Here is a 13,254-nt window from a genome sequence, read left to right as displayed (position 1 = left end):
CTCACAGTCCGCCCTGAAGACCCGAACGGCGCGGGAAGACAGCGAGAGGAACGCAAAAGGTAAGTGAATTGACACGGGGGACTTGGCTTACTAGAAGGGGGGGGGGGGAATAGTACTGTGGGGGATGAAATACTATATGAGGGATGAATTACTTTATGAGGGATGAAATACTATATGGGGGGATGAAATACTATATGGGGGATGAATTACTATATCAGGGATGAATTACTATATGAGGGATGAAATACTATATGGGGGGATGAAATACTATATGGGGGGATGAAATACTATATGGGGGGATGAATTACTATATGAGGGATGAAATACTATATGGGGGGATGAAATACTATATGAGGGATGAAATACTATATGGGGGGATGAAATACTATATGAGGGATGAAATACTATATGAGGGATGAATTACTATATGGGGGATGAAATACTATATGAGGGATGAAATACTATATGGGGGATGAAATACTATATGGGGGATGAAATACTATACGGGGGATGAAATACTATACGGGGGATGAAATACTATACGAGGGATGAAATACTATACGGGGGATGAATTGCTATGGGGGATGAATTACTATATGGGGGATGAATTACTATGGGGGATGAATTACTATATGGAGGATGAATTACTATATGGGGGATGAATTACTATATGGGGGATGAATTACTATGGGGGATGAATTACTATGGGGGATGAATTACACTATGGGGGATGAATTACACTATGGGGGATGAATTACTATATGGGGGATGAATTACTATGGGGGATGAATTACTATATGGGGGATGAATTACTATATGGGGGATTAATTACTATGGGGGATGAATTACTATATGGGGGATTAATTACTATGGGGGATGAATTACTATGGGGGATGAATTACTATATGGGGGATTAATTACTATGGGGGATGAATTACTATATGGGGGATTAATTACTATGCTTACTATGGGGGAATATTACTATACTTACTATGGATGACACATACACATCATTCATCTACTCTTGGTCCGGCCCCCGGGTCCAATTATAAAATACTTTATTATTTCATAATAAAGTAATTATAAAATAATTTCTTTGTGTTTGATTCCTATTCAAGAGAATTACTTTATATATAGTCAATATAGGCACAGAGGTAAATTTTTTTAACATTTTCTAATGGTGGTGTGCCTCGTGATTTTTTTCATGAAAAAAGTGTGCCTTTGCACAAAAAAGGTTGAAAAACACTGATGTAAGCAACGCTGTTATGAATCAATATCATTCATAACAGCTCTGCTTCTCTTCTTAGTGAGCCGTGATTGGCCCACAGCTGTCACATAATACATGGGGCTAATCACAGCACCCTGTACCATGTGACCAGCTCCAGCCAATCACAGATCACTATCCTGAGCTGTGAAAACTTAACTCATTCATGAATGAGTTAGGTTCTGACAGCAAACTTTGCATTGCAGAAGAAATAATCTTTATTTCTCCAGCAAAGTGTAAAAAAAAAAAAAAAAAAAAATCACTGATCTCCCAGTAGTACAGTGTAACTATGGTAACATTGTACTATTCTGATAAAAGTATTTAAAAAATAATAAAAAAAATACCATATTGAGAGTTATTTTTTTAAAAACTACTTGTCAAACGCTTACCCGCATTTTGCAGTCGAGCAGCAGCTCTTAGCAAAACAACGTAATCATGCATCACTTCCTATTTTGGGGTGTAAATGCACCTGCGCCCCCCCAATGCCCCCCCCCCCCCCGGGGTCCAGGGAGAGAAGAGAGAACACTGCACAGAGTAAATGCACCACTACATTTTACATGAATGTGTTAGATTAGCACATTTAACCCTTTGATCGCCCCTATAAACCCTTGGATCATCCCGGCACCCGGCCAGTGCCATTAGTATAGTGTCAGTATATAGAATTTTCCACTGATCACTGTATTCCTGCCACTAGCGCCAGGGTCAGCGTCCCTTCCAGCCAGGGTCAGCTAACGTTAGATTGCCCGCACACTATCGCATTCACGCTATAGGTCGCTGATCACCACCATTACTAGTATAGTATTTGTATGGAGCAATATATTGATCATGAACAGAACTATACTAGTGCCTCCTTTGTATAGTCTCCACAAATATGCAGTTAGCAGGATCGGCCCCGTTTGCTGCCAGCACTAGTGTTTAGCTCCTCTGCTGTTTTTCATGGAAGATTTGTATCAATTGATTGTGAGCCAAGGCAATTTATATGCACAATAATACATGGCTGCCCACCCAAATTCAGCTCTTGCCAAGCAATTTGCAAGGAAACCTATTAAGGTTTCTGAAGTTAAAACTCTTTTGGGCCTAACCCTCAACATGGGCATTACAGAAAATAATGAATTGTGGTCATGTTGATCCACAGAGCAAATTCATCGTATGCCTGTGTTCTCTGCTGTTACATATATGCCCAACATGTGCCAGCAATGTACTGGTACGTTGCTGAATGTTTAGTGGGTATTGTTTTTTTCGGCTGGTGGTCGGTTCTCATGTAAAAACAATCCTAGTGGCCAATTAACTGCTGAATTGTTTTTATGAGCAGCAGGAAGGGACATCCCCTCCCCCTCCTGCTGCCTTCAATAGTTTTCTTGGGCTCTCCTGTCCCACAGGGGAATTTGAGAATGCAGCCGGTAGTTCTGCTGGCTGACCATAGAGCTGGTCAGAGACCAGAATGGCTCCAAGCATCTCTATAGTCTAAGACATTGGAAGCTACGAGCATTTCATCACTTCAGTTTCACAGGATATAAACAGCGCCATTTGTAAATTGGGAAAGCATCTGATAACACCGATCTTGGTGAGATTAGATAATGTAAGGGCAGAGGAGATATCTAGAGTCCGATAGATCCCAGATTTCCAAAAAAAAGAATACATGACAATGCCCATTAAAGTTATAGGAGATATTTGCATTCCCTGTGATAGCATTAGAAGTGATAAAAAAAATGAAAAGTAACAGTGTAAAATTAAATAAAGAAAAAAATCAAAATTACTAAAAAAAAACAAAAAAACCCCCAAAAAACCACTATGTACTCCATTCTCATTCACGTGGGTGGGGGGCAGATCTGGACCCCCCCCCTCAGGACTTCCATAATCCAATAAGCTACCCCTCGCATCCCCACAACCAAAGTGCCAGGGCTGTGGGGACAAGGTGCTTTGCCATGGGGTGGCCCTCATGTTGAGGGAATGTGGTCTGGTAAGGTTTGGAGAGGGGCACTTGCTTGTTCCCCCACTTTCCTGGCCTGCATGCTCAGATAAGGATCTGGAATGGATTTTGTGGAGGGACCCCATACTTTTTTTTGTGTGTGTGGGGTAATGTTGACCTTGCTTTAATATCATCTGATACTTCAGATACAAACGGAGTTCTCTGATCTGTGAGTGTGTTTCAGGTCAGTGAATCTACATAGCAGCGAGCAAACTAAAACCCAATGTAGGAGCGATCTGGGGAATGCCATTACTGAAAATTGTAAAGGTGCTGAAAACACTCAAGACACCCAGACTAATAATGCATGTCTTCACCCAAAACAAAAACAATTCTGAGCAGCTGCCATTTTCTGCTTTTATTGTCGCACAGTGGGGTAAGTAAAAAACAGAAGTTGGTTTCTAAGCAGCTTGGCTTAAAAATCCTGTTGCTAGAAAATATACATAATACTTAAATTTTTCTTTAATTCTTAGATTACCTTGTACATCAGATTCCTCATATTGAAGTAGCTGATCTAATGCTAACCGAGATGCGTTTGCTTTTGCTTCTTTTTTATTCTGCCCCATTCCTGTTTTGTATGGAATTCCATCAACAATTGCACAGAATGCAAAATAAGCACCAAAGACATTTCCTAGGATGAAACAAAGAAAAGGAGGTGACAATACATACACAACTAGGGGTATTTACAACTATAGGTGGAACAATCATCATCATCTTTTTTTTTTAAATTCTCTTAACTTGTAAAAAACAAGGAATTTTGACTTGCCTGTAAATTCCATATCTCGAACTACAGTGCAGGACACAGCAGATTATTCATACACCATGAGTTATAGGCAAGTACTTTCAGGTGACTGGACACTATACACCCCCCCATGGGTGACCTCCCTTATAACCCTACCCCATTCTATGACTCAGTTTGGTAGAAAGGAATGCACACAGTAAACCAAGGAATCGAATGAGGGGTGTCCAATGTCTCGTACTGTACTCCAAGATATAAATTTACAGGTACGTGAAAATTCCTCATATTATTTGCAGAGTACAGGACACAGGCCAATGGGATTGATGTGGAGGGCGGATGGGCTAATCAGGATGATCAGGTAGGAAGATGGGTTACTGTAACGAGAGGGAGTGGTAGGGGCTCACAGAAAAGGAAGGCTGGCCCTGGGTTTGAGCACCCAAACAGATTTGCCAAGTTGGGTGAAGTTGTGGGGGTGACAAGCTCAGGGGTGGCAGCCCTGGATGTCACTGCTATCCCTAACAGCCAGGAAGGCAGACCATCTGGGAGGGGTGGTGAGGGTAGTGCAGGAAGGCCTAGACAGCTAGTGGTATTAGGGGATTAGATGATCAGAAGGAATAATTTGTCACCAGGATCGCCTCAACCGAATGATTTGCTGTCTCCCTGATGCCAGGGTTCAGCATGTGGTGGACCGGGTTGATAAATTACTGGAAGGGGCTGGGCGTGACCCAGCTGTCTTGGTTCATGTTGGAACCAATGACAGAATACATGGAAGGTGGAGGCTCCTTAAGAATCAATTTTAAAGAACTAGGCTGCAAGTTGAAGGGAAGGACCTCCATGGTGAGATTCTATAAAAATATTACCTGTGCCATGCGCAACTCAGGAAAGACAGGGGGAGATTAGAGAAAACAATGCATGGCTGAAATCCTGGTGTAAAAGGGAAAGATTTGGGTTTCTAGAGCACTGGGCTGACTTTTCTGTGGGGTGCAACCTATATGCTAGAGATGGTCTGCACCTAAATGGAAATGGAAGGGGGTCTGCTGTGCTTGGGGAGAGGTTTATGGGAAGGCTGGAGGAGTATTTAAACTAGGATTGAGGGGGGAGGGAGAATTAGATTATAACAGGGTAGACAGATCAGACAGGGGTCAGTACTTATTGGTGGGTGGAATGGGGAAAGATGGGGGGAGGATATGGCAGATAACAAGGTTCCCATGTTACAACCAGTGGAACTGGTACCATTTGTATGAAAATAAAAAATATGCAAAATACGTGTGAACAAGGTGTCAATTAAAGTGTTTGTTCACCAATGCCAGAAGTCTGCCAAGCAAAATAGGTGAGTTGGAAGCTTTGTTGCATGAAGAGAGCTATAATTTAATTGATATTGCTGAATCTTGGCTTCATTCTTCGCATGACTGGGCCATTAATATTCCTGGCCATGTTCTCTTTTGGAGAGACAGAGTAAATAGGAAAGGTGGTGGTGTATGTCTCTATGCGAGAAGTGATCTCAGAGCGAGTGTGAAAGAGGACCTAGTTGATGGAGAGTGTGATGAGGCTGAAGTATTATGAGTGGAACTGCACATGGGGGTGCGTACTACAAAGGTTGGAGTTTGTTATAAGCCTCCCAGTGTTAATGAGGAGGTGGAAACTCAGCTCCTTGCCTAGATTGAAAGGGCTGCAAGGGCTGGGACAGTGATAATAATGGGGGATTTTAACTACCTGGAAATTTACTGGAGTGATGGTACTGCAGGAACAGTTAAAGGAAAAACATTTTTAAACCTACTACAGGACAATTATATGGTACAGTTCATAGAGGCCCCTACTAGGAACGATGCTCTGCTGGACCTGGTAATCTCAAACCATGTAGAGCTCATTACGAATGTCCATATAAAAGAACATCTGGGTAGCAGTGACCATAACATGATTTCATTTATTGTTAGCTGTAAACAGCAAGCACATATGGGAAAAATAAAAACGCTTAATTTCAAGAGAGGTAAAATGGGAGTTCTTCAAAAAGACTATGTAATCACACTGCAAAATATATTCCCATGGGCAACAAGTTTAAAAGGCTAAAAATCAAACCAATGTGGCTTACGGCCAAAGTTAAAAAGGTTATAGATAATAAGAAAAGAGTTTTATTCAATATAAAAATGAAGGAACACCATCATCATTTAAACATTACAAAGAATATAACAGAATATGCAAAAAGGAAATAAAGGCCGTAAAAATTGAAAACGAATGACAGATTGCAAAAGATAGCAGAACCAACCCCTAAAAATTCTTCAAATATATTAATAGTAAAAAGGTCCGGTCCGAGCATGTAGGCCCTTTACAAAATAATCTAGAGTGGGTGACTGGGGACAAAGAGAAGGCAAAATTTATTTAATACCTTCTTCAGCTCTGTATATACAAAGGAGCATGGGGGAGCTCTTGTCCATAATGAGCAAGGTATTGACACAGCTCCAGATGACCCACATTGGCTCACAATTGATATGATCCCAAAATATTTAGACAGAATAACGGTGAATAAAGCACATGGACCGGATGGCGTACACCCACGGGTCCTTAAAGAATTGAGCTCCGTCATTTCAAAGCCATTGTTTCTAATTTTTAGGGCCTTTTTAATGACTGGCATAGTACCACTGGATTGGCATAAGGCCAATGTGGTGCCAATATTTAAAAAGGGGTCAAAATCTTTACCAAGTAATTACAGACCTGTTAGTTTAACTTCTATAGTTGGAAAGATACTGGAGAGTTTAATATAAAGGACCACATAGATGAGTTCATGAAAGACAGACGTTGTCAAAACAAATCGGATTTATTTTTATGAGGGGGTGAGCAAAACCTTGAAAAAAGGGGTGGCGGTGGACGTGGTATACTTGGATTTTGCAAAAGCGTTTGACACAGTTCACACACGGCTAATGTGTAAGGTAAAGTCTACAGGCTTGGAAAAATCTGTATGTAAATGGATAGAAAACTGGCTAAAAGATCGTATTCAGAGAGCAGTGGTTAATGATTCATACTCTGAATGGTCTGGGGTCATTAGTAGTGTACCCCAGGGTTCAGTGTTGGGACCCTTACTTTTTAATACATTTATAAACGATATAGGGTCTGAGATTAAAAATCCCATTTCAGTCTTTGCAGATGACACCAAGCTGTGCAGTGGAATAACGTCCTTACAGGAGGTTTTGAACTTACAAGCCGACCTCAATGCACTATTTAATTGGGCAACTATGTGGCAAATGAGATTTAATGTTGATAAATGTAAGGTTATGCACTTGGGGGTTAAGAATATGCATGCATCATACATACTAGGAGGGTGGGGGGTACAACTGGGGGAATCAATGGTGGAGAAGGATCTGGGAGTTCTGGTAGATCACAAGTTTAATAATGGCATGCAATGCCAAGCTGCAGCTTCTAAAGCGAGCAAAATCCTCTTGTATTAAAAGAGGTATAGACTCCAGAGAGATAGATATCATATTACCCCTGTACAAATCTATAGTAACACCTCATCTGCAGTTCAGTTTTGGGCACCAATTCACAAAAAGAACATTGGGGAACTTGAGAAGGTACAGAGAAGGGCAACTAAACTGATATGAGGCATGGAGGAGCTCAGCTATGAGGAAAGATTAGAGGAACTAAATTTATTCTCTCTTGAGGTGAGGAATTTTTTTTTCCCAGCAGATGCAAATAGGATCATGCTTTGCTGGGTTTTTTTGCCTTCCTCTGGATCAATTGTGGGTATAGGATTATAACTTTTTTTTTCTATGGTTGAACTGGATGGCCTTTGGTCTTTTTTCAACCAGACTAACTATGTAACAGCAGAAGCAAAAGAATGTTACATCACTTCCGCTTTCAACGCAAAGCATGTTGTCACTATGTAACACTGTGCTCTTCAGCATGCGCTGTCCCCACTGTGTCATTTTACGTGGCCTACCACTTTGTGGCTGAGTTGCTGTTATTCCCAGTTGTTATAATACCACTAACAGTTGACTGTAGAATATTTAGTAGCAAGAAAATTTCGTAGATGGACTTATTGCACAGCTGGCAACTTATCACTGTACTACGCTTGAATTCACTGACCTCCTGAGAGGGACCTATTCTTTCACAAATGTTTGCAGAAGCAGGTTGCATGCCTAGATGTTTGATTTTATACACCTGTGGCCATGGAGGTGATTGGAACATCAGAAGCCAATGATTTGGAGGGGTGTCCCAATATGTTTGGCAATATATTGTAGTTGTAAACGTTTCCATATACCCAGTGAAGTGACTAGCTTCAGGTGATACACAGAGATGAAACAAATCCTCTTACATAAAGTTGTACCTGTCTATTTGCAGTCATCTTCTACATCTGTTCAAAGTGGTGACTTTATAAAGCATGCCAGAGTTCAGAAAAAAGGTGGGCGGAGAGCTGAAATTGCACTCTGCAAAGCTCAGTGGGGAGAGCCCTGGGAGTTAAATTGGAGAGAAGAGACACACTCCTCTTCAAATAGCACACAGAACAGAGCGGAGGCTGTCAATCTGCCGGAGGTCGCTCCCATGTTACCATTTTTTCTTATTGTCAGGAAAACTTGTCAGAAATTATTAATGCTGATAGCAGAAGAATGAAAAAGCAGACAAATTACACCGTGTGTTCTTAAGAGACAAATACACACTATAGAGCGATATGCTTTGTTCATAATTTCACTTTAAGGCTGCAGGGAGAAATGGACTCTGTAGGGGCAGACCTTGAGTACCCTTATAGCCTCTGTGGTCAGAGCCCAGAAACCAGTGTAATGTAGCTCATAACCATAACTGCATTGAGGCACCCCCAGGATAAAAATGGGGGAATTGTGCAGGGGATAGTGGCCCATGCTGCTGCCAGTTTATGACAAGGGGCACTACAGACTGCTTGGAGATTGAGAGGACTGGGTAACCATAGGCCTAAAGAAAGGCAGGGTCCTCAGTAGGCAAAGAGGGAAAACTCAGTCCCCATAAACTCCCCAAGAAGGGTCATCCTGTTCCCAGGCACCCCAAGCATAGCATAAAGTAACCTGCAGAAATGGGGTCAATTTTTTTCATATGTGTTTACGCATATGCCAAAGAACCACTTGGCAACTCCACTTAGGCTCAGGAGCTGGAACCATCTTCTCCTTTTAGTGACTGCTGCCATCACCAGGATGCAGAGAAGGGCCCAAAGTTTCAGATCCATTGTTGGATGCAGGGCTGAGAAGCATCATTAGATCATATCACAGGGAAACGCTCCAACCCCGCAGCAAGCAGTTTCACAAATTAGTAACAGGAAGGGAGCCGGACATGACATTATACAACCAAAAGACATGCAGCCAGGCCACACACAGGAGAGCCCACTCAGTGGGGCCAGGAGGACACTGGCTGTACATAAGAATGGTGTTAATCCTGGGGGAATACTCTCCACCCGTGCAACTCAGACACCCACCAGTAACAATATACTGCAAGTAAAACACCCACAGTACAGGGGGAGCGGGGAGCACGGAGCACCCACAGCCAATCCAGGCCACCCATGAAGGGTGTACTTTTATACTTCCTTCATCCCAATTGGATAATTGGATGCAAGAGAAGGTACCCTGCCTGTGACAGGACACCTCCTTCCTGAATGTGAGTACGGTTTCTGCCTGTGGAAGAAACCCCATGACAGAGCAACCAGGTCAGTCTGGTATATCTGGAGAACACTTACTGGCTGTCCTTAGATACAGGATGGGACTGTTGAGCTGACCCCGCACAGAGTTAGGATATGCATGTGCTTGTAGGCTGCCCATCATCCAGCCCAGCTGTTGGTCCATGAAGCATTTTTTTATTTTTACTGATCACTGTATTAGTGTCACAGACAACTTCAGACAGCATCAGAATCAGTTAGTTAGCCCCCCACCGAGGTTCAGCTACTGTCAGATTGCCAGCCACACTACCGCAGTTACACTATAAATCACTGATTATCACCATTAATAGTATAGTGTCTGAAAGGATCAATATCTTGATCACAATCAGAACCATACCAGTGTCCCAATTAGTATAATGTCCACAAAAACACAGCATTAGCAGGAATCAGGCCTTATCTTTGCTAGGACTAGCAGTTTTATTTTGAGCGTTTAAGCAGCCCGATTGCTAGCCAGGAGCTCTTTTTCTCATAGTTGCTACTAGGTACCTGTAAATTTAGTGCCTAAAATGTCCCAAAAAAGGTTACACTAATGAAGAGGTCTACAGGATTCAGAACATGTCTGATGAGAGCGAAGGGGAAGACTGTCAGGATTCAGTTCACAATAGGATCCTGTAGAAAGCAGTGGCACCCTGACAGGTAGCCCAGATCATGGAGAACAGGGCCCTGCTAAGATCAGGCGTACCGGACCCCAGGTAGCTGAGGTTATAGAAATTCATGATTATGCTCAGATTGCCGGTACCAGTGCTGCACTACTTTCTGGTGGACTGGCAAGCACCAGTGGCCTAGTACATCCTGGCCTTTTAGACAGAAGCACTGCAGTGTCTTGTGGTGAAGCGACGAGCGCCAGAAGTACAGTACAAGCTCGTGAGGTGGCGAGCACTAGTAGCGGAAAGCAAACAGCCATCAAAAATTCAAGCACAGGCCCATAGTGTCCTTCCAGAGGTGCTTGCAAACCCTAAATGGCTTTCCCCAGATTTAGTAGCACCTGTTATCCCCCATTCACAGCCCAGCCTGGGGTTCAGGTGGAAACAGAAAACTTAATGCCCCTTGATTTTTGAACTGTTTTTCATCAAACAGACCCTGTATAATTTGATTGTGGACTGAAGCAATCTTTATGCCCAATACATCACCACCAACCGGAATTAATACCTTGCCAGGCCATTCAAGTGGAAATCTGTCGCAGATTCTGAATTTGGGCCCAACCCTTAACATAGGCATTACAAAAAAAATTGAATTGGAGGTCAAATTGTTTCACAGACCCGATTCATCATATGCCCATGATCACTGCTGCAATGGTCAGGAAAAGATATGAGAATATGTGTTTTAGATATTTCAATAACAACACCCTCTGTTGTCCTCAAGGTGACTCTTACTATAATCAGCTCCACAAAATTTGGCCCCTCGTAAATTACCTTTCCCGAAAATTTGCAGAACTGTATACGCCTTAAAAAAACATCTCCGTAGACAAGTCCCTCAAACATTCTGCCGACAGGTTTGCAATTAGGAAATACCTCCCCAACAACCATGCAAAATATGGGGTCAAACTGTATAAGCTCTGTGAGAGGGCAAAAGGCTCTACACCGTTTTAGAATTTATGAGGGAAAAGGCAGTCAAGTGTAGATCCCTGAATGCCCAGACTACAAAAGGGAGTAGTAGCAAGATAAAGTGAAACTTGGTGTCACTTTTGTTCCATATGGGGTACCATTTGCACAGGAAAACGTTTATGCAAGCATGCCACTTTTTAGACATTTGTTCATTTAAGAAAGTGTCACCATGAGACCCCAACGGCTCACTAACACTCGACTTAGATAGGGGGATAAAGTCTGCTTACACAATGAAGAACATTTCAGTGAAGTGGAAGGACAAAACGTGATGTATTCATCCTGTTTTCTATTCACCTAAACACGACTGTCCAAATTAACATGGCATTTGGCGTCGTTGAAAAGCCTCTCTGTGTCCACGACTATACTCTTTATATGGGAGGCGGAGACTTCAACGACCAAATGATGAAGCCATATTTAGTGTCCCGCAGAGTTAGACACTGGCATAAAAAGCGTCTATATATTTATTTCAATTGGCTATTTATAATGCTCACGCAATTTACAAAGCAACCGGAAGAACAGGATCCTTCCTAAAATTTTAGGAAGCAATCATTCAGAATGTGCTGTCCAGATATCCAGATGCTGATGCAATTAGCCGACTGCATGACAGGCATTTTCCTGATGTCCTCCCTGGTACTCCAACAAAAAAGTCACCCCAAAAGAGATGTTGGCGTTCATACTATCCTGGCATTTCAGGGCCTTCAAAACTGTGATAGGTAGCCAGGAAGTGAAATTAAGAAATTACATCCTTTGAAAAACTGGTTTTGGCCTCTCGTACATGGCTAGGCTCCCAAAACGTCCCACACATGTAGTATCCCCATACTCAGGAAAAACAGAAGAATGTGCTTTGGGGTGTAATTCCACATATAGCCATGGCATATCTGAGACATAGCTCATTAAAGAGATAACTTGGGTAAAAGAAAAAATGTTTTTTTGTCATTTTCGAAAACCATGTCAAAAAATAAAATCTTCCATGGACTCAACATGCCTCTCAAATACCTTGGGGTGTGTATTTTCCAAAAGGGGTAATTTTAGGGGTGTTTGCTTGAGGTGCTAAAATGCCAGGGATGTACAATGTAATAGGCAGTTAAAGTAAAGGCTGCGTAAATTCAAGTATATATACTCCATAGTTTGTAGATGCTATAACTTTCACACAAACCAATTGATACACACTTTTTTTTTTTTTTTTTAACCAAGGACATGTAGACATATAGAATACATTTTGGCCTTAATTGATGGCAAAATTTTATTTGATTGGATATTGTCAGATATGGGTAAACATCTCCAACTACACCCTCCATGCAGGTTTCTAAATTGTATTGTTTTAGATAATCAAGCTCAGGAACACCCATGAAACACACGATTAGACTCCATTCATCTGAGCTTAGTGTTTGTTTTTTTAGCGTAATTTTACTGCGATTTTTCTGTGTTTTTATACTGCGTTTTTGCGCTTTGGTGTTTTTATTTATCAGCCAATAGAAAAAAATATAATCTGTTCCATCATTTGTTGCTAGGTTTTTCTGCTTCAGCTTTTCTTTTTTTATTATTAATGTATTATTAAATTATTTTATTCATTTATTGTTCTTTGTTAGGGTGGTGATAATAATAAAAAAATAAATGTTAAATACTCAAGTAAATAAAAACATACATAAATGCTATGTAATAATAACTAATTAACCCCTAACCCTTAAGAAATATTTTATTATTGTTGACTGACTGCCTATTATTAATAATTAAAAATAAATACACAAAAATACAAATAATCATAAATACTTGAATTATAAAATAAATAACCCATAACCTTAACTCCCTAAAACAGTTAAACAGCCACAAACAAACAATAAAAACCACCCTAACACTTTTTTAAGGTTAAGGAATAATTAGTTTACATTTATATACATATATATATATATATATATTTACTATTTTTTTTTTAGAACATACTTTCATTTGAGAAAAAAAATCGCGAAAATACGCAGCAATTGCACGTTTACATTCTTTTCTATGAGAATAAAA

The 13,254-nt window shown here is 41.1% G+C and overlaps 1 protein-coding gene across 1 annotated transcript in view; it reads right to left on the bottom strand.

Annotated features, from left to right (window-relative positions):
- The window catches only part of ADAD1 (adenosine deaminase domain containing 1), a 160,285-nt gene that overhangs the window by 107,744 nt on the left and 39,287 nt on the right, over window positions 1-13,254 (bottom strand). The window contains exon 3 of the mRNA XM_089672173.1: window positions 3,709-3,861. Within this exon, the coding sequence (XP_089528299.1) occupies window positions 3,709-3,861 (153 nt within the window). The remainder of the gene's footprint in view (window positions 1-3,708; window positions 3,862-13,254) is intronic.

The sequence above is a fragment of the Staurois parvus genome, unplaced genomic scaffold, assembly GCF_062004578.1.
Source record: "Staurois parvus isolate SC_StPar_1 unplaced genomic scaffold, SC_StPar_1.0 ptg000122l, whole genome shotgun sequence".
Taxonomy (NCBI): Eukaryota; Metazoa; Chordata; class Amphibia; order Anura; family Ranidae; genus Staurois; species Staurois parvus.
The sequence above is the reverse complement of the archived record's forward strand: the minus strand, read 5'-3'. Positions and strand labels throughout refer to the sequence as shown.